The sequence below is a fragment of the Mastigoproctus giganteus genome, chromosome 2, assembly GCF_048544385.1.
Source record: "Mastigoproctus giganteus isolate SK-2022 chromosome 2, ASM4854438v1, whole genome shotgun sequence".
In the NCBI taxonomy this organism is placed as follows: Eukaryota; Metazoa; Arthropoda; class Arachnida; order Uropygi; family Thelyphonidae; genus Mastigoproctus; species Mastigoproctus giganteus.
In genome coordinates, this window is record NC_143576.1 from 67,702,386 (window position 1) to 67,728,436 (window position 26,051).

The window sequence follows — 26,051 nt, forward strand, 5'->3', positions numbered from 1 at the left end:
CCAGCTTATGATCGGTTTAGGGATGGTTGTATATTTGCCTGAAATTTGAATTTTATTCCATATTATTCTGCTGTCCGTATTTCTGTTAATTTTGCTTGCAAAAGATATCCAGGATTCTTTCTGAGATTTCCGGCGTATATAGCGTGCTTTTGCTCTGGCTTTCTTATATTTTATGAGATTGGTGGTGGTGGGATACTTTCTGAATTGATTCCAAGCCTTATTTTTTTCTTTCTTTGCTTCCAAGCATTCTTCATTCCACCACTGCTTGTAATGTTTATGAGACTGGTTAGCTGTCTTTGGTATTGCAATGTTTGCTGCAGAAATTATTTGATTTGTGATATGAGTAACAGCATTATTGATATCAGTATGTCTTATAATTTTCTCATCTAAAGAAGCAGCATATTGGTATTTTTCCCAGTTTGCTTTGCAAAATTTCCATTTTATACCTCTTATAGGTTGCTGTACATCATTTGCTAGTAGGTGACAAACAACTGGGTAATGATCACTGCTATAAGGATCATTGGAAACAGACCAGTCAAGGAGAGGAAAGAGAGCTGGGGAACAGATGGTGAGATCAATTGCAGAGGTAGTCCCTGTTGGTAAGTGGACATGGGTGTGGGTACCTGTGTTTAAGAGTGTTAGGTTCCTATTATTTATAAGTTTTTCAATCATCTGTCCTCTTTTGTCTGTATGAAGTGATCCCCAGATGATATGATGCCCATTAAGGTCCCCCATCAAACAAAAAGGAGATGGTAATTGTTCAATTAAATCCTCAAATTCTTGCAGTGTATATGCATGATTAGGTGGAAGGTAGAGCGAAATCATAGTCAAGGTAATTCCAGTCACGATGCGTACCGCGACTGCTTCAAGGGGTGTTTGTAGCTGAATATGCTTGGATGGAACATTAGAGTCAACAAGAATGGCGACTCCTCCATGACCTGTATTGGTTTTTCGATCTTGCCTATATACATTGTAGTTCTTGATTGAAATACTTATTTGCGGAGTTAGGTTTGTTTCTTGCAAACAGATACTTGCAGGAGCATATACGGAAATTAGATCTTTGATATCGCTTAGATTACTTCGAATGCCACGACAATTCCATTGTAGAAGTGTACGCATTATTTGGGTTTAGTACTTGATTCAGATGACTTACGATGAGTTGCTTGTTTTAAACGATCTGTTTTGATTTTTTCTTTTCTGGGGAAGCTTGGTCGGCCACCACTGTCCATGTCATCATTTGCGTAAAGTTCCAGAACTGGTTCATCTTCTTTCTCCTTTTCATCAATTTCCATAGTGTCAGTATTTTTTTGTGTTTTTTCAACAGGTTTGGTGGAATTTGTACTGCTTGTTGGTGTTGGATCTTTAGCATCTGGTGGGATTACAATGGATGTATTAATTGCCTGATCAACCTTTTGTTTTGTTTGTAAAAGAATGTTACGTGCCCAATCTGCTATTGAGATGTTAGGCGGGATTGTGATGTCAGTCTGTATTGCAATTACCTTTGTTTTCTGCACTGTAGCTGCTGCTGTTGCATATGATCTCACTGCTGGAAATAGTGGTATCTGCTTTTTGGCTTCTTGATATGTTACCTTATGTTCAGTTTTATATTTTTGAACATGCTTTTCTCTTTTCCATATATTACAGTCTCTGGAATAGGCAGGGTGGTCTCCTTTGCAGTTTGGGCAGAGAGGAGACTGTGTATTGCATTCTTTACAGGTATGTTCTTTTGAGCCACAAGTGGCACAAATAGCTTGTCCTCTGCATACTGTTTGGGAATGGCCATATTTTTGACACTTGAAGCATCTTATTGGATTGGGGATATATGGCTTTACCTGGCAATTCAGGTACCCGGCTTTGACTGATGATGGTAGAGTTGGAGTACTGAAAGTAAGTATGATGGTGCGGGTTGGAACGAGGTTTCCATCCTTTCTAATAAGGATTCTTTTGGCATGTGTGACATTCTAGTTTTGTAGCTCTTGTACGATTTCTTCTTCAGAGCTATTTAGGAGGTCCCATTCCACGATAACCCCTTTAGATGAATTTAAAGTGGCATGTGGAGTGACTTTGATGGGAAACCCTCCAAAAGTTTTAGTTTCAAGAAGAAGCTCAGAATGTCGATTATTTGTCGTTTCTATCAGAAGGTCGCCTGATTTCAAGCGGCGAACCATTTTCGGTGGACCAGCTATATGTTCTAGACACCTCTGTATAACAAAGGGAGAAAGTTTACTAACTGGTTGGTCTGATAGGGAATGAACAATTAGAAAGAGTGGCGAGATGGTTTGGGTCACATCTTTCTTTTGTCTTTTGGCAGTAGATGGATTAAGATCATCTTGCTGCCGATTGTGATCAGTTTGATCCATAATTCCAGGAGAAGCCTGGTTTGTCAAGTCCATTGTTGCTCCTTTTAGCCCTGAAAGGATTATTTTTCCTTTCAGGTTTCCGGCCCCACCACGGGGAGGCAGGAGCAGTGCCACCTAGTGACCAAGCGGCTGGCGGATTAGTTTGTTAGTGAGAAAATGGATAATTATCCTAAAAAAGAAAGGTGATTTTCCTTCCTGGGTTCTACTTAAAATCTGCTAAGTGAAGGACCACTTACAATGAACTGAGAATAAGAGCGGCTAGAAATGATAGAGAACAAAATCACTTGGAAGGATCACTTTATAATTCGCTTAAGAAAATCGCTTGGCACTTGGCACTTATATGTCCTCAACATCCTGAAATCGTTTTCCTTTGAGGGCAGTTTTTACCTTGGGAAAGAGGAAGAAGTCCGCTGGTGCTAGATTGAAAAAGTAGGGTGGATGGTCGATCTGTACAATGCCATGTTTCGTCAAAAATGTTTTCACAAGTGGGTAGTGGGCGGGGTACTGTTGTGCAATAAGAACCAGTTGCCTTTCTCTCGAAACTAAAGCTTCACCCAGGAAATGCTCTTCAATAGTCAATGAAGCACCTGTACGTAGAACGTAGCATCGATTCTTTCCACCTTCAGGTACAAATTCCTTGACATCGGGTAAAAATCATTTTGGCAATCCAATCGTCTCGAAAATTGATACTAGACATGTTAGATAGACTTGTGTAGTCGTGACTCGCTAATATTAGCGGGTCTTGACTACACACGTTGTCTGTCCAATATGTACAAATTCCTTATGAATTCTCTATTTGTCGAAAAACATGATCAGCATCGTCTTGATCCTGGACTTCTCTAAGCGAAACTTTTTGGACCTTGATGATGATTTTGAAATTACTGCATGCTCTGACGCTTCGTCTCCTAGTCTGAAACATCCAGCACTCATCTCTAGTGACAATTCAGTCGAGGAAATTACGATAGTTTTGACGTAGTCTGGATGAAGTTTTCCCATGATGACACACTTCCTTTTCTTAGAGAAAAGGAAGAACCTTCATGAAGTATCTGACAAATCGTCTCCTTATTCATATCCAACCGTCATTCACCATTCTGAAGATCAAACGATGATCACTTCGCCACAATTTCCTAAACTTTTGTAACTATGTACACATTTCGAGAGGTTAACGGACGCCTACTTCTTGGGTCAACGCGAACATCCTTACGTCCGTCTTAAAACCACATCTTCTGCCTTTCAAACACACTGGTAAGACTTAACGTTTCATCACCCAAAACAGTTAACATTTCATTTGTTTTTGTTGCAGATTTTCCCAGTTTTAAGAAAAATTTGATATTCGTCGTTCGTTGACATGGATACAGAATATTAACGCCACTAACGAAACTGGTTGTTATTCGCACCCTATCAGCCTACTGGACAACGTCTGTACAACCAACTGTTGGAGGAAGTCTGAACTACAACATACCACTTTTGTTTATTTTCAAACATGACCACAACAGCACTAGCCAGGGAACTTTATTGAGACACCTCGTATACAAGGTAGGCCACATATCAGTATACCAAGATGAGGTGCAATTTACTCTGAATTACATTAACCACACCACAGCATGCATAATTCATTTAAATGAATTGTGACTGTGTTTGGTTGCATTTACAAGCTTTTATAAATAACATCTTGTAAATGTAATATTAATGAAGTAATATGGACATGAAATTGTTAAAAGAATTAAATTATAAAATTATTTCTCGGTAAAATGATACATGCACCACCCTGTATATCGGTAATAAACGAAATACAGTTGGAGCCGCTTACGTTATCACTTCCGGACGGCTTAATAGATAACAATAACGGATGAAACAAGAATGAAGCTGTGAAGATTAATTATTATATTTTATAAAGCTTATAGCCCAAACCACTATACATTTAAGGTGACGTTTCAGGCATCTTACCGATACCCATCATCAGACCATGGTGCTGACAGACTCCTACTTGCCGATGCTACCAGAACCTGCTGTGCCGACCGGGCTAGCCAGGTGGGTAAGGTGCCTGCCTGGCAACACAAAGGTCGCGGGTTCGAATCTCCCCCTCGGGCTTGGATCAAAGTACTGCAAAAACCTTGGAAGGTGCACTATGGCCACAGAAGCCGATGCGCCAAAAAAAAAAAAAAAAAAAAAAAAAGAACCTGCTGTGCAAGAATGAAGATGTTCAGCGATATTTATCGATGCAGAGGGGAAATACGTACACAAAAAGGTGGAAGTGGACAGTTTTTTTTTTTTTTTCAGGAGTATTAGCAGCTAAGGCCATATTGATCCGGAAAGTGGACAGAAAGAAAACATTAAAATAAAGCACATAAAATACTTTAATTTGACTGTCCGCTATTTCTCGAGAAAGTCATCAATAAAAAATGAAACTGTCATAATTTTGTGAAAATTCATACAAACCATTAAAAACAAATAATGCAAATATCATAATCAAGAATTAGCCAGTACTGCCTTAAATACTGTCACATGTGTTACTGCATGTAGCCACAAAATAAAAAGACACAGGAACTAAAAACTCTGTTGGTTTATTCTTGAACACCCAACAAATGAAGCAACACAACACTCATTTAAAATGTCCCCTTGTTTTTTTACACAAGACCTCAAACGTTCCGGTCATTCATCAATAGAAGTACGCACAACATCCAGCGGGAAATTTGCCACAGCATGCTCCAGTGATCTCTTTAGGCTCTCCAATGTGGCATACCTTTTACCACAGACCATCTCTTTCAAAATAGCCCACAAACGGTAATAAAGTGGATTAAGATCTGAGCTGGCAAGAGATCATTCGTCATGCTTGATGAACTCAGGGACATGCTCTGTAAGCCATGGTTGGGTGATCTTTGCCTTGTGGGCAGGCGCTAAGTCCTGTTGGAAGATTCACTGCTGACCATTGAAGACAGTCTGATTGAGAGGTCTCAACATGCGGCTCCAGAATATCATTCAGGTATATCCCTGCACTGGTTTTCACCCCCTGAACACAAAAATGCATCTTTGTTACACCTTTGAGACTCCCCACCAAACCATCACTGATGCTGGATGATGATCCCCTTTCAACCCTTTTAACGGCCTGACATGCCTCTGTAGAGCTACACCTTGTCATTTTGACAGTTGTAACTCTTGTCAATAGAAAAAATATTTTCATCTGTGAACAGTATCTGTCGATGATTACCATTCAACGACGCTGCAGTGCCTCTGATCTTTTTTGCCTCTATTCCATCAGAGCTGGAGTTAGGAACTGTACTATTCACCTGCAGTGGGCACCCATCCCTGGATCACTTTTGAGTATGCGTGACATCGATCTTGGTGATATTCCAATTTCTCTGGACATGATTTTCTGTTTTCGTAGGGTATTCCTACGAATTCTGTATTCCACCGCCTTGATAGCTGCAGGGGTCCTCACAGTCCTTGGGTAGCTGGACCAAGGCCTGTCATCAATTCTTTGTTGTTCATTGTACCTATCAATTGCCCTGTAGACAAATCTTCGGCTTATTCCAAGTGGTTTCAGAAGTTTGAAAATTGAAGGTGCATCATGTCCTGCCTTATGAAGACCTATGACAATAGTCCTGTTTTCTTTATCTCCCCATTCTATTTTCACTGGCTTCCTTTACTAGTTGATGATATCTGTTAAAGAAAACCATACATTAGTACTACACATGCTGCAAAACCCACAGCTCTGTGATATAACTTTCTACTTTTACAGAAGTCTTATTTTTGTGACAGTATTTATGGCAGTACTGTGTAGAAAAGGGTTAACGCTCTTTTGTAAAACAGTCAAGATTGATAGGAGTACGGATACAGAATTTTTTTCCCACAGAGTAACGACACCGACAACCACACGAGCTGTACGAAGTTCGTGCAGTTAACTGGATACACAACTCGGAGTTCAAAAACAAATCGGAATGTTACGTAATAACTTCCATTGTACATGCGTAAACCGCGATAAGGTAAAAAAGGCGACAACATAAACCGAAGCGCTTTTACAATAAAGTCTTTTTCTCTATGTATTCGCACACGTCTGATCAGGACTTCATAAAAGTGATAAAATTATAATAATGATAACATTATCCATGATCACCATAAGCGGCGTGCAGTGCACTTCTTTTAGGCTATTTCATTAAACGAGAGAATCATCATCAGCCATTTTCAATCCACTGTAGGATGAAGGCCTCTCCAGCAACTTTTCAATTCCTTCTGTTTTGTGCAATTGCCATCCATTTACTACCCACAAACTCAGGAATTTCATCTGTCCATCTCCGTCTTTGTCTTCCAGGTTTTCTTTCAGCTCCGCTTAGGTACCATTCTGTTATTTTCTTAGTCCATCTGTCATCATGTCTTCGAGCTATGTGTTCTACCCAAGACCATTTTAGTTCTTTAGTTTTGATAAGAATGTCCGTCAGTTGAGTGTGCTGCCTAATTCACGTATTTCTCTTCTTATCTAACAGCCCGATTCCCAATATAATTCGTTTCTTTCTTCGCTGTGTAGTTCTCAGCTTCTCTTCCATTCTTTTGGTGAGTGCCCTAGTTTCACTTCCATAAGTCATGGTGAGGAGTATACATTGGTTCATTATTTTACGTTTCAGACAAATTGGGATATTGCTCCTCAGGATGTGACTATATTTCCTGAATGCGATCCACCCAAAATTTATTCTTCTCTTGAATATGATAAATGACTTCCAGCCATTTATCATTTTTACAGCTAATGATTTGTCCCAGAACGGAATGAGACAAAACAAACCTGCAAATAGCAGCGAGACGACACAGAGGAGCCGACTATACGGACTATGGACTGACTACAAAATGCACTGGGAAAAGACAAGTGACAATATACTGTCTAACCACAAGAGTCATGATTACCGCCAATGGAAGCGAAAAAACACCTTTAAATAGTAGTGACATCAGAACAAAGGGACACTGCCCCAAGACCTGGCAGCATAGACCTACTACATAATGACAAAAGGTAGTGTGAGGAGTAGCAAACATCACGGAAGGGATAAAACCCCATAATGACAGCCAGTAGACTTGATTATGACCCCAAGATAATGACCAGAAAATAGGACCCAGACCACATGCAGTCTGGAAGGATGAAATCCCAGATTTAACCCCCTATTAGCGTCCCACCTAGATGAGACTCAACGGCCAGCTGTTTAGGGCCTGCAAACTGATGGAGACGACATACGGTGACACTCTCCCGCCGGAACAGCCTGTTGGCGACCCAAATCCGCACTCTCTTGAGCAGATCTTTCTTTCCAAACTCCTGGGGAGGAGAGGCTTGCCTCGCCAATTTTCTCATTCTAGTGGGGCACGGGCATGCCTCACTACCTGCAGGGGCCATCTACTCTGTCGGCCCCTTATTTCCAATTTCTTCCCCCCAGTCTTCATCCTCCCCCCAAACTTTTGTCTTGCACAGCGTTTAGCCCTACATTTCAAAATCAAAAGAGAACATCAAAATTCTTGCCCGAACCTATTTGGTTTTTAAAACTCACTTTCACCGCACAGCCCCACGTCGCATACTATTAATACTAACTTGTTAAGTATCACTAATATCAACCTCGATTTTTTTTTTTTTTTTTTGGTCCTAGCCACTGAAATCCCAGGAAAGTAAGTGGCAAGAGTACAAATATTGGTAACACCCGGTCGGCCTCCCTGTGACGGGTATTGGTAACGTCGGGTCTCACTAGGCGCCCGGCGGCTAACAGGCCGGACAAACAATGGGCACTACAAACTATATAGTGCATATCCCACACACTTTTAAATCTCTGGCTTGTCCGATACAGAGAACATACGCGGAGATGGGAGAAATCCCAGGTGCCGTCAGACCCCGAACATACCTAATAATAAGTATGACTCCACCTTTTCAGTTACTGTTCCTTCAATCATTATATCCCTTTCTGTGGCATACTTGTTCATCATACTTTTGTTTTAGCCATATTCATCTTCAGTCCAAAATCCTTACTAACTCTGCATAACTGATTAAGATTTTCCTCTAATTCTTTGGGATGGTGGCTTATGATCACAATGTCTCCTTTCTCGACCAGTCTAATCTTCTGAAAGCTTCCTCAAGGGCAGCTATTGATGCTCACTCAGGAGTAAATAACTTTGCTATAAAACAATTATGAAGTTGCACAGGAGGTAAATAAACTGATTAATATTAATAATAAACTAACCAGAAAGCATCTGGAAAGAACCTAATTTAGGAATAAAGGGCCGATATGCATAACGTAAATGTGGTTTACAATGTGGAATAACAGTAAGAGAATTAAACAAACTAAAGTGAAATTTAGGACGACGGCCTTATACAATTTAAAAGAGAATTAAACTAATGCTCTATATAGTTACTGTACAAGTCGGATATAGCTTCTTTCTGTACACAGCTAAGAAGCAAAAGTAGTAACTCTGTTTGCTACTTAGTGCATCGATCTCATATTTTGTAAGCACTTCGCCACGAGTTGCCTCGGTGTTGCGTTATGCTAAATAAAACTGCTCCAATATGAGATCGATGCAGTAAGTAGCAAACTCAGTTTGCTCATAGTTATGTACAAAAAGAGGCTACGCCCGACATGTACAGTGATTTTATATGGCTTTCATTGCTTGTGGTGTTTACTCTAGATTACCTATGTGTACTTTAGTCGCTGAAACATCTCGCATCTCACATATTGTGGATATATCTTGTCACTGAGCTGCTCAGATCATCACAATGCCATCGATGAGGCCCCAATCGGAGTTGATACTCGGATATGACTTGTCGACTCGGAGCTAAACTGAGGTTGAGTTCAGCCACATTAACTTCAAAAAGAGTCAAAACCGAGGTCTAGGTAGTGGTATACACTTCTCCAGCGAAAAAACGCCTTTTCTTCAGAATAGCGCAATACCAAGAATATGAGATTGATGTTCTAAGTAGCAAACCCAATTTGCTCATTACTATGTACAGAAAGATGCTATTCCCGACATTATAGTGACTTTATATACGTTTCATAGCTTGAGATTTTTTCTAGATTTAATTATGTCTACTTCATCATCACCATCCATTTTCAATCCACTGCAGGACGAAGGCCTCTCCAGCAACTTTTCGGTTTCCTTCTGTTCTGTGCAATGGCCATCCATTTACTACCCATGAACTCTTGAATTTCATCTGTCCATCTCCGTCGTTGTCTACCAGGTTTTCTTTCAGCTCCGCTTAGGTACCATTCTGTTACTGTATTTTCTTAGTCTATCTGTCATCATGTCTTTGATGCTATATGTCATGCCCAAGTCCATTTCAGTTCTTCCGTTTTGATCAGAATGTCCTTTACCCGAGTTTTCTGCCTAACCCATGTTATTCAACATGGGTTAGGCAGCTTCTTCTTCTGCTCTTCTTATTCAACAGTCTGATTCCTAATATACTTCGTTTCACTCTTAGCTGTGTAGTTTTCAGCCTCTCTTCAATTCTTTTGGTGAGTGCCCAAGTTTCACTTCCATAAGTCATAGTGGGAGTATACATTGGTTCATTATTTTACGTTTCAGACAAATTGGGATGTTGCTCTTCAGTATGTGACTATATTTCCTGAAAGCTATCCATCCAAAATTTATTCTTCTCTTGACTTCCAGCCATTGATCATTATTACAGCTAATGACTTGTCCAAGATAAATATATGAATCCAACTTTTCAATTACTGTTCCTTCAATGATTATATCGCTTCATGTGGCATACTTGTTCATCATTACTTTTGTTTTAACCATATTCAACTTTAGTCCAAAATACTTTCTAACTCTGCATAACTGATTAAGATTTTCCCCTAATTCTTCGAGATCATGTTTTATGATTACGATGTCATCTGCAAATCATAAATGGTTTAGGTACTTTCCATTCACACTGACTCCTTTCTGCGACCAGTCCAATCTTCTGAAAGCTTCTTCAAGGGCAGCAGTAAATAACTTTGGAGATATTGTGTCTCCTTGTTGAACTCCTTTCTCAATTTTAAATTTGCTGCTGTCTTTGTCTAGTCTAATAAAGGAGATAGCATTCTCATATATTTTCTTCAAAATTATAACGTATGGGATGCCTTGTCTTTCCAGTGCCCGAAACATTGCCTTACGCTGTATGGAGTCATATGCCTTTTCATAATCCACAAATGCCAGGTATAATGGCGTTTTATATTCATTTGCTTTCTCCATTAGCTGTGATATTACTTATACTATAATTATATGCTCGTATGCAGTGCGTTATATATTTTTATGTATTTATTTTATTAATGAAAATAATAAAATTGAATTATATAATTATTAATATTATTTATACAGTTGAGGCATTCGGCTACTTTTTGCTTAAAAGCCGATTGGCAAACCAAAAGCAAAATTTTAAAGATTATAAAATTTTGAGTTGATTAATTTTTAATGTTACTTTACACCAATTAATCAAATGTGAAAAAAAAAACCGAGATCAGGAATGCCAGTGAAAAAATAAATTAAAAATTATCACTACAGAATGAACCTCTTAAAAGAGTTTATCGTTCCGCAGTGATTTGTATTAATCTGCTAATGGTGATGCTACGCGCTTACAGGTGCAGGCATTCGTTACTATCATTCTGTTTCTTCCACTTACATGTGGGGAAGAATCCGAAGCCTGAGAAGCGTCCCTTTCTAACCTACCCGTCAAGTATGCCTTCGTGCGTGTATGCATGCACGTACATACAGGACAGGTAAGAAATTCCAGTGGATAATAGTCCCTCCAGACAACCTACCTGCACCCCCACTACAAACTATAATAGTCTAGGCGAGTGTCATTCATGAGTGAGTCACTTATAAATAATCGCGTACTACAACTGCTCAAGAGGAAGGTGAATGAGTGCGTAAGTTGTGCTGATGTCAAACGTACGGAGCACGAGTCTGGGAAAGTTCCCAACGTGACGTTGCCGCCACTGTTTGCCGCGAGGAGTAAACTGTCCGTCGCTCGTGAGTGCCCACCCTTCCGCTTTGTAGTTGTTTACGCACAGCCACAGGTTGTAGAGCAGGACCAGCCGCCTGACTTTGTGGAAGATTAGTTAAGGGGACCAATCACCCTTAGTGACCATGTACTTCACTGTTTTCTGCACAATGTCATCTTCATCGCTGTCATCAAACGCTTATGTGCAGGTGCGCCGCTGGTGGCTCGCGGCAATGGGAGTCCTAACACTAGTATCAGTATGGTGTCCGATTACTGCTAGCAGGTTACCTATCAGTTTTAGGCACAGTCACAAGCTTGGGTTTCGGGTCTTCTACCAGACTGGAGTAAGTTGAAATTTTTTTTTTTTTCTCCACACCTTATCGATGCACCCAGAGGTGAATAATTTAAATTTAAGGTACCTGTTTTTCGAAGATGCCACAACGTGGATCTCATTAAGCAATAGCGCAAAACTTGAGTCTAAATATACATTTCATACAGACAATCAATATTTTTAACTTCCACATTAACTTAATATTTAAGTGCATATTTAAACAAGCAAACAGAGATACTAAACACCCGAGAAATGCCTATGTGGTTCTACAGAAAATAATAATAAAGTAAATAATAATAATTTCGCCCTATAACTCAGTTTTAAATCTGATACGTACACGGGTTTTTTTCAAAGCCAGCAACGAAAGCACTGAATACACATGATACACAAACTGCGTTAATCATAAGCTGAAATAAAATATCTAATTAATGATAATAAGAAACCCATGTGCCACTGCTGTGCTGCTTACCCAAAAAATTATTGGTGAGATGGAATAAATTCCTTTTCAAAACTAATACGAATTGATGACATTCAAAATGGTTACTAACGCCAATCGATTTTCTGACGGGGTAAAAGAAAGAACTGTCAAGCACGCATACTGGCGTGGATTTACGTTTTGTAGAAAAGCCAGGGAGGTATAATTATAAAACAACTCGAAATGGTAGTAGTTAATGCATGCATCGATGCTCTTTTTTTTTTTTTATATATGTGTAAAGATATCCGAAAGCCCATTGCTGGCCGATATAAACTTTCTGTTTACATTCCGCAATGGTCAGAGGAGTTAATAATCGATTTCCTCGTCCATTAATATGGACGAGGAAATCGATACCACGTCCAGTGCAAATATTCGTATTTATTTTTCATCATTGCTATGTTTCTTATCAGAGTTGCCTCGCTTTACACTAATAACTAAGGCAATTTTCGTAGTTCCACTGCAAATTATTTTCCGAATGCCGCGCCCTATTTAATAATATATATAAAATACACACAGCTATTTCCATAGTTACCATTTCAAAAAAAGAAAGAAAAGAAAATATACTGAGCAAGGTCGCATCTCTAGACATCACTCATTTTGAAAGGTTTCATCAATAAATATGCATCTCGGCATTGGGGGCAATGGTTTTTATGAACTTACCGTACTTTCTGAGTGCGTGTATCCTCCCATATCAAGGATAGCACATAGAAAGTTAGTTGTTTCCCTGATCATGAAAGTTAACTGTAAAAGGTAATTGTTCAACTAATAAAAAGCAAACAAACATGTTACAGATATAACTTGGTGACTGTCTCAATGAAATTTTCATACGTTAACAGTTATGCGTACTCAGTGTGTCAATTAGAGGTAATCAATCATTTGAAGCTTACATATTTTCAATAATTCTGGAACGTTTTAAACGCGATTTCTAATACTTTGTGTACTAATTAATAAACAACTAACACTGGTAGAAAATTTGGATTCTTTTACTCATCTAGAGTAAAAGTTTCCAAGGAAGTCGACATTATATGATACCAAGAAAGGAACATGAAAAGAAAACAATATATGGAGGGGAGCAAGGTATTGCCGGCATTCTACATACACACTCCCATCGTAAGTTCTGGGACTTTCAGGTTAAACATTAAATGAAACACGTGGTTGTCTTCAAAGCTGTTAAAATGAACACTGTTATATTACTACTGCTGCCGTCGCCCGTTTCTCATTCTACCTGAAATTTAAAATAAAATATTATTGATTTAACTTTTTTTCTTAGTACGAGTGCTGTATTCCTCTGTGGTTAATACGAGGGTTGTGCCTCCTTGGGCATGGCGTTGTGTTTGCAATACTGGAAGCGGGCTCGGTATTTATGACTGTTTCTGATTAGTTTCATTGATGCTGAATTTTATTTTTATTTTCATTTCAGGTGGCCTGGGATACAGCAGTATTTTCAACCTCCCAAGCTGGACTTTAATTTGCATCAGCATGTCGCATAGTGTTCATTTCAGTAGTTTTGAACACTTGTAGTTATTAATAAAACATGTATTTATCCAACGCTATAAGTTATTACACGTAATGACTGCTTCAATGCGTCGAGGAAGACTTCCTACTCATTTAAGTAACAAGTTGGTGTAAGTACACCACCTTCAAGTGTTCGTAAACCACAATAAGGGAGAGGGCCATTGGTTCTTTGCTATAAATTTGTCTCTAGTTCATCCCAAAGACCTAAGTACTAACCACTTAAAATATTCTAATTTTATTCTCATATCAAACCAATGCAATGAATGGGACACTGTCGTGTTGGAAGGCGTAAGTGCCGCTTCCATAAAATCGCCATAATGTAGGGCACAGAACTATCCAAAATATCAGTGTAGGTTGAAGAATTCATGGACCCATGCACTGCGATTACCGGGCCTAGACCACATCATGAGAAACGTCTACAGATATGACACCTTCAACCGACTTCAGTTAGAGTGAGGGGAAAAAAACCAAAAAAAAAAAACCACCCATTCAGGTAGTACGCGTTCTCTAGACATTTCCATTTCAAACACGTCCATTAACGTAACTCATCGGTCCACAAGACTGATTTCTATTGACCCCCACAGTGCATGTTCGGCGCCTTTCACCATGCCAATCGACGGCTGCACTTGTTTTTTGATATCAAATACTTGTTGGCTGCAATTCTGTGAAAATTTAGGTGTAGATCTTTATATGTTATGGAATTATCTGTGGTCGCTGAAAGCTCCAAACTCAGGTCTGACCGCGAGATGAGATAACAAGATGTCACAGGGCATATCGGCATCAGCATTTTTACGCTTATCTGGTCATTTCTTGGCTCAATGTCTAGACTTGCATTTCTTCAGCATGTTGCCACTTTGTGTACCTGATCAACAGAACGCACATATACTTTCCCCACATAATATCCAACTACCGTTTCCGTGTGCTCATCTTTCTGATACTGCGCTTTAAATGAATTCGGAACAAGCTGTTGATCACATTTATGGGCGCAAATGTTTGCATATTTCTTAACTGTACACAAATTCCCGTAATCGGAGGAGTTTAGAATATCGTATTTATATATACATGGTTACGGCAGTAATGGAAAATAAAATGTCTTCGCCTGCATGCTGCAAACTAATATGTTGGTTCAAAACATTCAGTGAGTAAGCCGAAACTACCAAATCACAAAATATATAAAAAAAAAATGTGAGAGAGAGAAAGAGAGTTGGTGGGGGGCGGGGCATGTACTTTCAAAAATACGTTAGGTCTGTTATTACTTCATATACAAAAACTCTGCTTTACATCAAGCAGGACAAGTGTCTTATGTTATACTCTCGACCAAAATCTACAAATGGTGAACGATTACGATAAGTAGAATTAGTTAAAGAGAAGTGTAAAGCAGAACAAAATATGATATTCCACTAAGGATAGTGGTTTCGAATTCCGTCAGAGACTGCCGGGGGTTGCAGTTAGCCAATCTAAGGGGGAGGGCGTAGGGTTTTCCTCCGTGTGTTATTCCGGGTTATTTTGCTAGTGAAAATACTGTTAGAGACATAATACACTGGCACTAAATGGCGTAAGTTTAATTTTCTGGTGCTGATGCACCAGAAAATTAAAACTAAACCATCCACGACGTATAGAGACTCGTCTGTACACGTTGCTCTATTCTAGAAGACAAAATCTATATCATAAAAATTTTAATGTAGTCTTAGAAATGACAAACATCCGATTAACATGAAAAATTGATGAACATTAAAATTTAATGCTCAAAGAAGTAAAATGCCATGAAATTCTTATGAGATTTATGATTTCGGTATTACTGGTTAGTTTCGGAATTTGTTAAACCTTGTGCATATAAAGCAAATCATAAACTAATCTCTCACTCATTCACATGAATGTTGCCATAGAGAAACAGTTTTGAATGCGTGAATTTGCCAAAACATTTAATAGAAAACGATTCACATCTATTATAGCGCCACCGGTTTTCAATTTTAAACAAGCAGTGTGGTGGGGATGACTATGTCGGGATAACTATAGATGTATATAATAACTCCATTCCTTCAAGTAGGTTTCTATGTCCTCCTTCCCCATCTCGCATCATGGCACACTACTAACAGTTATTCCACTGAAATATAGAATATCAAAAACTAAGAAGGAAACCAGTTAATTAATGGCCTAAAAATTAAGTTTCAAAACCCTAAAGCAAATAGATAATACTCAATATGAATTAAATTGACTAAAAACCCATTTATTAATTATAATTTTTGATCGTTATCCCGATCTCTGAATAATCAGAATAACTCTCATTACCATCACTCTCCATTAGAGCAAGTGTGCTTGCTCACCGTTTTGAATGTGCAGGAGAGAAAAGGGGAACAAACAGAAATTTCCCCGCATATTCGCGAGGTCGCTCGAGATCACGTGCAAGCTGACTGTTCGTGCAGAAAAGCTTAAGAAGGTTTAAGCACGCAACGTTCGTTCTGAGTGGCGTGGGGTTACGTTTACTTCCGGTGCAAGAAGAAAATACCCTAGGGTATAACACTGCAGAGCCAACGGCTACACCAGTACAGGTGTCAGAGTAAAATGTTGAATTCGTTAAGAGTGTGCTGCCAAACTTTGATCGGAATTAAGAAAGTAAACAGAGGGTGGAATGATAATCAAAGTATGTATAGCAAATACAGTAAAGAATGAGATTTAATGTTCACTTATGGATTACCACCGAAAATGACAACTTTCCTCAAAATGCTTCATAACGTTATTAACATGCCTAGCAAAAAGTAAAATTCTGGTAGGCGATACAGCATTTTGAAGGCAAAGCAGGCTGATCTCAGTGACAGTTATCAGCTTATTGCACATAAAAGTAGACATTACATTTCAAGAAATACATCAACTACATTCTTAGACCACACCGAGGAAATCACAAGCAAAATGTTAATTTAGAAATTGTTCTTCCCAATTTGAATAATAAAGCCGTTTCAATGATAGAAATTTCTCATAAGTCGAACATAAAACAAAAAAAATAAATATAAAATAAAAAAATAATAAATGTTAAGTGACATATAAAAAAGGCTTATTATTTTGTCTCATAAATGAAAATAAAAACCAAATTAATGAAGTATTTAATATTCCTTCAAAAAATTGAATAAAGGACATAACGCAAAAAAAAGTGCTATGTCCTTCATTATAACGCAAAAAAGTTTGCCGTACAACGCCAATCTTACTAAGTAGAATTGAGTCATACGAGGTATCTCTATTTGGAAGACAAGCTTAAAAAAAAAAAAAAAAAGCAGACTACAGACATTTGTTTTTTTGCAAAATAACTGCGAAGCAGTAGCGCACTGTGACTTTTTGATGTAATCACAGTAAACTTTCCATATAACGGACAGTGTTCAGTGAACCTGGCTTTTCTTGCTTTCGTGAGCCAGTGACATAACAGCTTCAATGGGATGATATTTACCATTAGTTAAAGTTTTAATTAATAATAAGGCAGATTTCTCGCACAGCCAAACACGAGGTTAGCCTTCCTCTCGTTGATAAAATATTGTCTTGATCAACGAGATAATCATAATAAACATGACTATTGCAGTAACTTGTTGTTGAAACACTGTATTTAAGTCATGTTTTCTGCGCCCTTCACCGATGAAGTAAGCGTGGCAGGATTTTCCTCATCACCTTCCATCAGCTTGCTGAGCATGTCACGAGCCAGTAGGGTGACGTCTGAACTACCAACGAAAGCACTCGCAAACTTTAAGAAGCAATAGGCGTCAATTAGTTTCCACTGCCGCTATAAGACATGGCAAAACTTCAAGTTCTACTTCACATAACTGGTAAATACAATATTGTATTTAAATGCGTGTTTTTTTTTTTTTTTTTTAATTTCATAAAATTCTAACAATTTCGACGACCATTTCTTTCGAGTTTAACAAGATAAGCGGATTAAGCGGCCACACTCACTGTCAAATCGTTCGTTAAGTCGAAGTTTTATTGTATAATCCAATATTTCCGAAACAGTAGTACATGATCTGACCATCCCCATATTTTCCTTTCTTATTTCTGTGAAATGTTTCTGAATTCTGCTTGGAGTACATACCTTTTTAGCTAATGGACTGCAATACTTATTAAATGTATTTTTTTAAATCTCCTATTGGGTTATCTAATCTTCATGGAGCGAGATGCTTTATGAAGATTATTTAAGTTATCGTATCCATATTTAATCCAAAAACTGAGTATCTGCAGAAAATAAAGTATAAGGGTAGCAGAATGTTCTAGTTCACATATTTCCTTGACTAGTTCGAGGCCTTCCACACGCTAATCGGAAACGCTGCAAATACTGAACATTGTCAACATATACTGATATACTGATCACAACGTTAGTGACCTATATCAGTCATTAGTGGGATTCTTTACAAACAGAATATCATACAAAGTGAATGCGTCGGGGAAATTGCTTCTCTTCCTCCGTATTCAGCTGAAAGTGGCAATCATAAAAGTCGTATGAAACAGCAAAAAATTATATATACGGTGCGACTGAAAAAAGAAACCAACTCTCCTAGCAGTTTTAAAAGTGATAAAATACTCAATTTCAAGAAAATATTAACATGAAGAGTATATCTGCAATAAAAATCATCAGGCTGATGATTTTTTTTTTTTTTTTTTTTGCAGCTTTAGGGGTGCATGTGGAATAGACAATGTAATTTTTTTTTTTAAACTCTAATTAGCGAGCGGCAATATATGGATAGAGTAGCTATAGTTCCGATTCGAAGACCGGTCTCTCCAAAGGGGTGAAAAGCGAGCCCATTACACAACAAAAACTAGGTACAGTATTGACCAGCGTTATCGTTAAAGCTTCTGTGGAAGAAACGCCACTGGTGCAAAGTGTGTGGCAGCTTTAATTCCTTAAAAAATTTATTAGTACTTTATCTCTTAGACAAATGAATCTTTAATTCGACTGAAATTACTTGTCCATTTATTTTTTACCTTATGACTGAAACAGTTTTTTGAAACTCTTATATATGGTTGGGAGACGATTCGGATTATTATTTTTGGATGATAGTCATTCGGTATTTACTGCATTTTTCAAAATTCTGATTTCGATTTGGTCTTACATAGGTTTTATACACAAAATAATTAAGAGTAATTATAGCCCACTGAGGGGAGGGGGGGGGGGGTTAAAGACGTGATGCGCAGTTCAATCTCTCTCTTTCTTTCTCTCTCTCTCTCTCTCTTTCGCGCGAGCACACACACAAGCTTGGGGTATCTACGTAGAGCGAGAAAAAATATATTTAGATATTAGTAAAAATTTACTTACAGAACATAAAAGAGCAATAATTAAGCACATTTATATAAAGCCCAATTGCTCGTAATGAGTTAATCTCATGACTAATTCCTAACGTACGTTTTTCTTTTAACTATTCCTTGATTTTTTAAAGAAAAATTGAACGAAGTGATAAAAATGAGAGATAAATAAAAACGCATATCACCGGGAAGGGAATTTACGGATTAAATAAACTAATCACTAACTGGAAGTTCATTTTTGATTTTTATATTCATTATTTACATACATTTCATATCTGGTAATAAATATTTTGAAAAATTTACTTTATTGAAGGACATTTAAAATGTGTGTAGAAGAACATTAACTGATTTAGCGGTTAAGTGGGTTTAAATTACGTTCAACTCAAACCGTGTGTTTTACTGCCCTCTAGAGCTGAATAGTCGCTGCGCCAATGGAGTTTATAAGTAGTCACTTGGAAAATGAATGAAAACTATGGCACTGAAAATCTGGCCGAAATTCATAATTCAATATGTTATACAGTCGCATTAAATTTATAAACTCTTCTGGCATCGGCCGTATAGAACAAATAAAAATTTATTTACTGTATTTATTTATTTATCAGCCGCAATTAACGGTTAAAATAGTAAGTGTAACTGAACGCAAAATTATGCAGCAACAAAATTCTCATTGGAAATTTTCAAATATTGTTTACCACTTTATAATATCAAAAACTATTTATAATTTTTAATTTTCAATAGTATTTTTTTTTTCCCTGTGCCACACGAAAATTATTTCAACTTTTTTTTGGTACATAGGCTGGAAAAGGTACGCCATTGCCCTTCTAAGTTAAGTTTAACATAAGACAATGAGTTCACCTGTTCGTTGCCCGTAACGACCAAATAATCACACCATACCACAGTTTTGTAGCAATTACAATTCATAACAGTCTCGGAAAATGAGCCAATAAACGGACTTGCGTAACGTTTTCGCCACGTCTGATGGTGCGTGAGGATTAGGCGGCTGTTTGGCGCCAAAACCAGTTGAGTTGGAGGGGAAAAGAATGACAACTGGGGTATATGCACTACTTTCTACACAGCACAATGGTTTCTGTTCTGTGGCATTGACAACTTACGTCTTGCTTTTTCATTATTTATGTATTATTCTCGTTTCATTTTAATTACAAATGTAAGCACAAAACTTATGAGAAAGGCTTGCAATTAACTTTTATCCAAGGTAAATACTATGTTAAAAAAGAAAACTAGGTTTATTAATAAAGCCATTCTTTTTCTCTATTGCCGTTCTCTACATTTTCAAATATTTCTGCTACAAATTAACATGAATTATTACCGGTGCAATGCCTAGATCAGACTATTTTCCTACGCTTGGCATCCGTAGGCACCTACTTTCTACACAGAGCACAATGGTTTCTGTTCTGTGGCATTGACAACTTACGTCTTGCTTTTTCATTATTTATAATATATACTGTACATATATATATATATATATATATATACATTGAAGAATTTGGTTAATGGTCTCTCGTTCGTTGTTGTTGTTGTTGTTAAATTTGTTGGTGCATCAGCAACTTAGGCTATAATGCACTGATTACTGTCTAATATCTTCTTAGTTTGTCTTACACGTGATATGGTTCATATATTGTGATATTTATTTATCAATTTTAGAAAGAGAAAAATGTCATTCATGTCCTCACGATCTCCTAGAACATTCTGTAATGATAACTGGCTGGAGTGATGAAAATGAGAGAAGAAAGCAGATTTCCGTTCTTGCAGATATAGCGGGCATTCCAGGATGATATGTTTTACTGTTAATAAACATAAGCAGTTGCTGCATTGCGGAGGATCATTTTTTGTTAGTAGGTAGCTATGAGTGAGGAATGTATGACCAATGCGTAATCTGGCTAGGATGGTTTCTTCTTTTCTGTTTCGTCTCAGACTGGATTGCCATTGCTTGGGTTCTCTCTTGATTTCAAGAAGTTTATTATTTGCTTGACTTTGCCACGTGCGTGTCCACTGTTGTTTATACATCTGTTTGATAATGGATTTATGGTCAATATAAGGAGTCCTGAAATTAGATGGTATCACATTTGTAGCACATTTAGCAGCTACATCTGCCTGCTCGTTTCCTAGTATTCCAGCGTGTCCAGGGATCCAACAAAATATTACTAGCTGTCCATGTCCGTGAAGTTCTTGTAGCTGTGCCCAAATTTTTTGTACCAGCGGATGACTAGGGAAGAATTGACGCTGTAGAGAATTCACAGCACTCAATGAGTCCGTATATATGATGGATTTGGTATACAACTCTTCTTTGATATTCTCTAGAGCTAGAACAATGCCGTATAGTTCTGAGGTATAAGTACTGCATTCAGACGGAAGCTGTCTGGAGATGGTGATATTTGGTAATACTACAGCAGTACCAACTTTTCTACCAATTTTGGATCCATCTGTATATATTTGAATGAAAGTGTTAAACTCAGCGGAGTGGGTCTTATGAATTTGTCTTATGTTGGAATCTGGAATGTTATTCTTTCCCCATTGCTGAAAATGTCTATCAATATGTATCGGGGGCATTTGCCATGACTGTATTTCCATGCTAGTATCCTGAAGAATGTTAGTAAAATTCAGGTCCCAGCTTGTAATAAGAGCTTGAAGCCTAATGCCAGATGGTTTATTGAGCCGTGGTTTATTTTCATAAAGTTTACTCCATTTGGGTATAAATAGATATTGCCATATGGGATGATGTGGAAGACTGCTGATTTTGGCTGCGTAATTTAGTAACAGAACTTGTCGTCGAAGATGTAGCGGTGGCTCATAGGCTTCGGTATATAGGCTTAAGGTTGGTGAAGTACGGAAAGCCCCCAGTGCAACTCGTAGGGCACTATGATGTACGGGATCGAGCCATTTCAATGCACTCGGTCTGGCCGAGTCATATGCAGGAGACCCATAGTCTAACCTGGATCTAATCAGCGAGCGGTATAACTGTAGTAACATATAGCGATCTGCGCCCCATGACATAGAAGAAATTACTCTGAGAAGATTTAGTTTTCTAAGACAACTTGTACGAATATGCTTTATATGTTCCAGGAAGTTTAATTTTTTGTCAAATATTACACCAAGGAATCTAATACTAGGCTGGAAAGTAATACGATGAGAATCTAACTTTAGGTCTGGATCAGGATGTAAAGAGCGTTTGCGACAGAAGTGTACGGCAGTTGTTTTTAGTTTAGAAAGTCGATATCCATTGTTTTTGGCCCAAGAGACTATTTTGTTAATGGTACCTTGTAGTTGTCTTTCGATTAGTCGCATATTTTGAGAGTGACATGAGATGGCAAGATCGTCAGCATACAAGTATGCGTCAACTGTGTTAGGTATGCACTTGGTTATGGCATCAATCCTAATTGCAAAGAGTGTGGCGCTCAACACTGAACCTTGGGGAACTCCCTCTTCTTGTACATATGCTCGAGACAATGAAGAGCGGAATCTGACCTGAAAGGATCTATTCCCTAGAAAGTTCTTAATGAATATTGGCAGATGACCCCGAAGTCCACATTTATGTAAGTCTTGAAGAATCCCATATCGCCAAGTTGTATCGAAGGCTTTCTCTATGTCTACGCATATCATGACTAGGTGCTCATTTCTGAGGAAAGCGTTCCGGATATTTGTTTCTGCTTTAATAATGAGATCAAGTGTAGATCTTCTTCTGCGGAAGCCATGCTGGTTTGGACTTAGAATGTTTTCCGTTTCTAGAAACCATGTCAGTCTAGCGTTAACTATTTTTTCCAATGTTTTTCCCAGACAACTGGTTAGAGAAATAGGGCGGTAATTTCTGGGATCTGTGTGGTCTTTTCCCGGTTTCGGGAAAGCTAGCACATAAGAATGGCACCAGCTAGCAGGATAATACTCCTCTAGGAAAATTCTATTATACAGTTGTAAAAGGGCAGTTAACGAATCCTCACTTAAATGAGAGATCATAGGATAAAAAATTCCATCGGGGCCTGGAGCACTGTTCTTCAATCGAGAAAGTGCACTGCGCAATTCAATCATGGTCAGAGGTAGATTATACGAGTATGGGACGGCAGTATTAAATTTTAGTTTGGATTTTTCTGTCCGGGATTTTAGCAATTGAAATGCTGATTCGTATGTGGCAACAGCTGAATGTGTTTCAAATGAAGTACCTAAGACATTGGCAATCTCTACAGGTTCAGAAATTTCCTTCCCACTTACAAGTAGTATAGGAGAAGTTGTTTGCGAGTATTTGCCATTAATTCGTTTAATTTTTTTCCAGATTATAGAAATATCTGTGGATCTGTTAATGGTAGATGCGTAACGTGCCCATGCTTCTTTTTTACTCTCTCGTCTTATATGACGAGCTTTAGCTCTGGCTCTCTTAAACTGTAGGAGGTTGGCTGTGGTTGGACATTTTCGAAACAGATTCCAGTACTTATTTCTTTCTTTTTTAGCATTGTTGCATGCTTCATTCCACCACATTTTTGGATGAAGCCTAATTTTGAGTGAAGATTTTGGAATAGCTACCTCCGATGCTTTCATTATTTTTCGTGTAGTATACCTGACTGCAGAATCAATTGTGAGGGTTGTAATGACGGAAGTATCTATTCGAGCTATTTCCTGGTATTTAGTCCAGTTAGCCTTTTCAAATTTCCAGGTTGTCCTAATATCTCTCTGGGGAGGAGAACTTGAGCTAAAGGTACAGATGATAGGAAAGTGATCGCTACCACAAGGGTTATCAGTAACAGTCCAGTCTATGATAGGAAATATTGCTGGGGAGCATATTGAAAGATCAATAGCTGAACTTGAACCAGATGGAGAGTGTATGTATGTGTGATCACCAGTGTTTAGAATAGTTAGATTATGTTTATCTAAAAATTTTTCTATCATCTGTCCTCTAGAGTCAAGATGTTGGGAACCCCATAGGGGGTGATGGCCATTCCAGTCACCCATAATACAGAAGGGAACAGGTATTTGCTTAACTATATCATCTAAGTCATCAAGGCTGTATGTATGGTTTGGTGATAGATACAACGAAACTAATGTTACTGTTATACCAATGGTGACACGAACTGCAACCGCCTCTAAAGGTGTTTGTATGGGGATAGGTCTACAGGGAACTACAGAGTTCACTATGACTGCTACTCCTCCATGAGCTGAATTAGAGGAACTTCTATCTTTTCTATATATGGTATAATGCTTAATTGTCATAGATGCTGTATTTGTGAGATTAGTTTCTTGAATGCATACTGCAACAGGCTTATATTTATTTAATAGATCGTAAAGGTCATCTACATTAGCACGGAGCCCACGGCAATTCCACTGAATAACTGTAGTCATTATTTGGTTTTAACTGGTGTCTGCTAACATCCGTGAAGTAGTCTGTTTACGCCTGTCTATTTTTCCCTTTTCCTTCTTTGAGAAGACTGGTCTGCCTGTGTCGATGTCATCTTCTGGATGAATTTCAAGAATTGTATCGTCATCGCCTGCTTTTTCATCGATGTCCATGGTTTCAGATCTGAGTTTGTATTTATCACTTCTTTCAGTGCTCTTGGTTTGTTCTTTCTGTTGCAGTATGGGATTCTTATCTGGAGGAACTGATACGGGTGTATTTACCTCTTTTGTTACATAACTGGAGGGAGAGGCTTCCTTTGATGAAGAAAGTACTGATTTAGCCCAACCAGATATAGAGATATTTGGAGGGACTGAGCAGTCAGTTTGAGTTGATACTGAGCATAGTCGTTGAGTAATTGACGCATACGTAGATGATTTAACAGGAATTGTAAATTGTTTTTTTGCCTCTTGGTATGACACCTTATGCTCTATTTTATATTTCTGGATATTCTTTTCTCGTTTCCATTGATCGCAGTCCTTAGAGAAGGCAGAATGATTTCCATGGCAATTAGGACAATTTTGAGTTTCCTTGTTACAATCAGTATGTGTGTGTTCTTTAGAACCACAAGCAGCACAAGTGACTGCACCTCTGCATACAGTTTGCGAATGACCAAATTTTTGGCACTTGAAGCACCGTACCGGATTGGGAATGTATGGTCTAACATGACATCTGAGGTATCCAGCCTTTATAGTTGTGGGAAGAATTGGTGTTTTAAAGGTCAGTATAACTGTCCGAGTGGGGACGAGCTCTCCATCTCTTTTGATCAAAATTCTTTTGGCGTGGATTACATTTTGATTGTTTAATTCATGGACAAGTTCATCTTCCGATACATTTAGGAGATCCCATTCTGATATTACCCCTTTAGAGGAGTTCAAGGTGGCGTGTGGGGTAACCTTTGTGGGAATTCCACCAAAGGTAGAAATTTTCAGAAGTCTCTCTGCATGTCTATGTTCGTTCATCTCCACTAATAAATCTCCAGATCTTAATCGACGCACCATTTTTGGAGGGCCAGCCACATTTTCGAGACATTTCTGAATCAAAAATGGAGATAACTTACTAAGTGGTTGGTCTGTGGAGGAATGCAATATTAAAAAGAGAGGAGCAGAATGATCTGTCCCTTCTTTTTTTTGTCTCTTGGCATGGGATGGATTTAAGTCATGATCTAGAGCATGTCTATCTACATCTGGATCAGTAGATCCATGGCTAGACTGTTTTGTGTTTTCCATTACTGCTCCTTTTAGCCCTGGGAGAGTGGTTTTCTTCTCCCAGACTTCCAGCCCCGCCACGTGGAGGCAGGAGCGGTGCCACCAGTGACCAAGCGATAAAGAGATTAGTTGTTAGTGTGTTAATAAGTTATTCCTATATACAAAAAGAAAGGTGTCTTGCCTTTCTGTCAAGTGCGCTAACTTCTTTACTTCAGAAGCGCAAAATTAAATAAGCTCAGAAAAATAACACTATTCTATAATCAACCGCTCTTTTAAGTAAATCGCTTTCAAAATCGCTTAGGAATCGCTATAGTCACTCGCTTGGCACTCGGGGCCGTCTCTCGTTCACATCTAAAGATAAGTGTAATTGTCAGCAACAAAGATCTCCTTAGAAATATTTAATTACTGCTCCATTTTACATAGTAAAATGTATTTGTTAATTTTTATGTTTCTTTTATTTCTTCATGACACGCAAAAATTGCCATATTACGTGTTCAGTTCATTTCTGACAAGGATCGAAAGAGGTTCGACATCGCTAGCCGAAATACTCATTTT

General features: G+C 38.2%; 2 protein-coding genes across 2 annotated transcripts in view; one reads left to right on the top strand and one right to left on the bottom strand.

Moving 5' to 3' along the window:
- Positions 1-26,051, bottom strand: part of LOC150089325 (elongation factor-like GTPase 1) — a 549,838-nt gene that overhangs the window by 156,463 nt on the left and 367,324 nt on the right. The window lies entirely within an intron of this gene.
- The window catches only part of aos (protein argos), a 52,344-nt gene continuing 37,596 nt past the window's right edge, over positions 11,304-26,051 (top strand). The window contains exon 1 of the mRNA XM_090389052.1: positions 11,304-11,642. Within this exon, the coding sequence (XP_090245178.1) occupies positions 11,445-11,642 (198 nt within the window). The 5' untranslated portion in view covers positions 11,304-11,444. The remainder of the gene's footprint in view (positions 11,643-26,051) is intronic.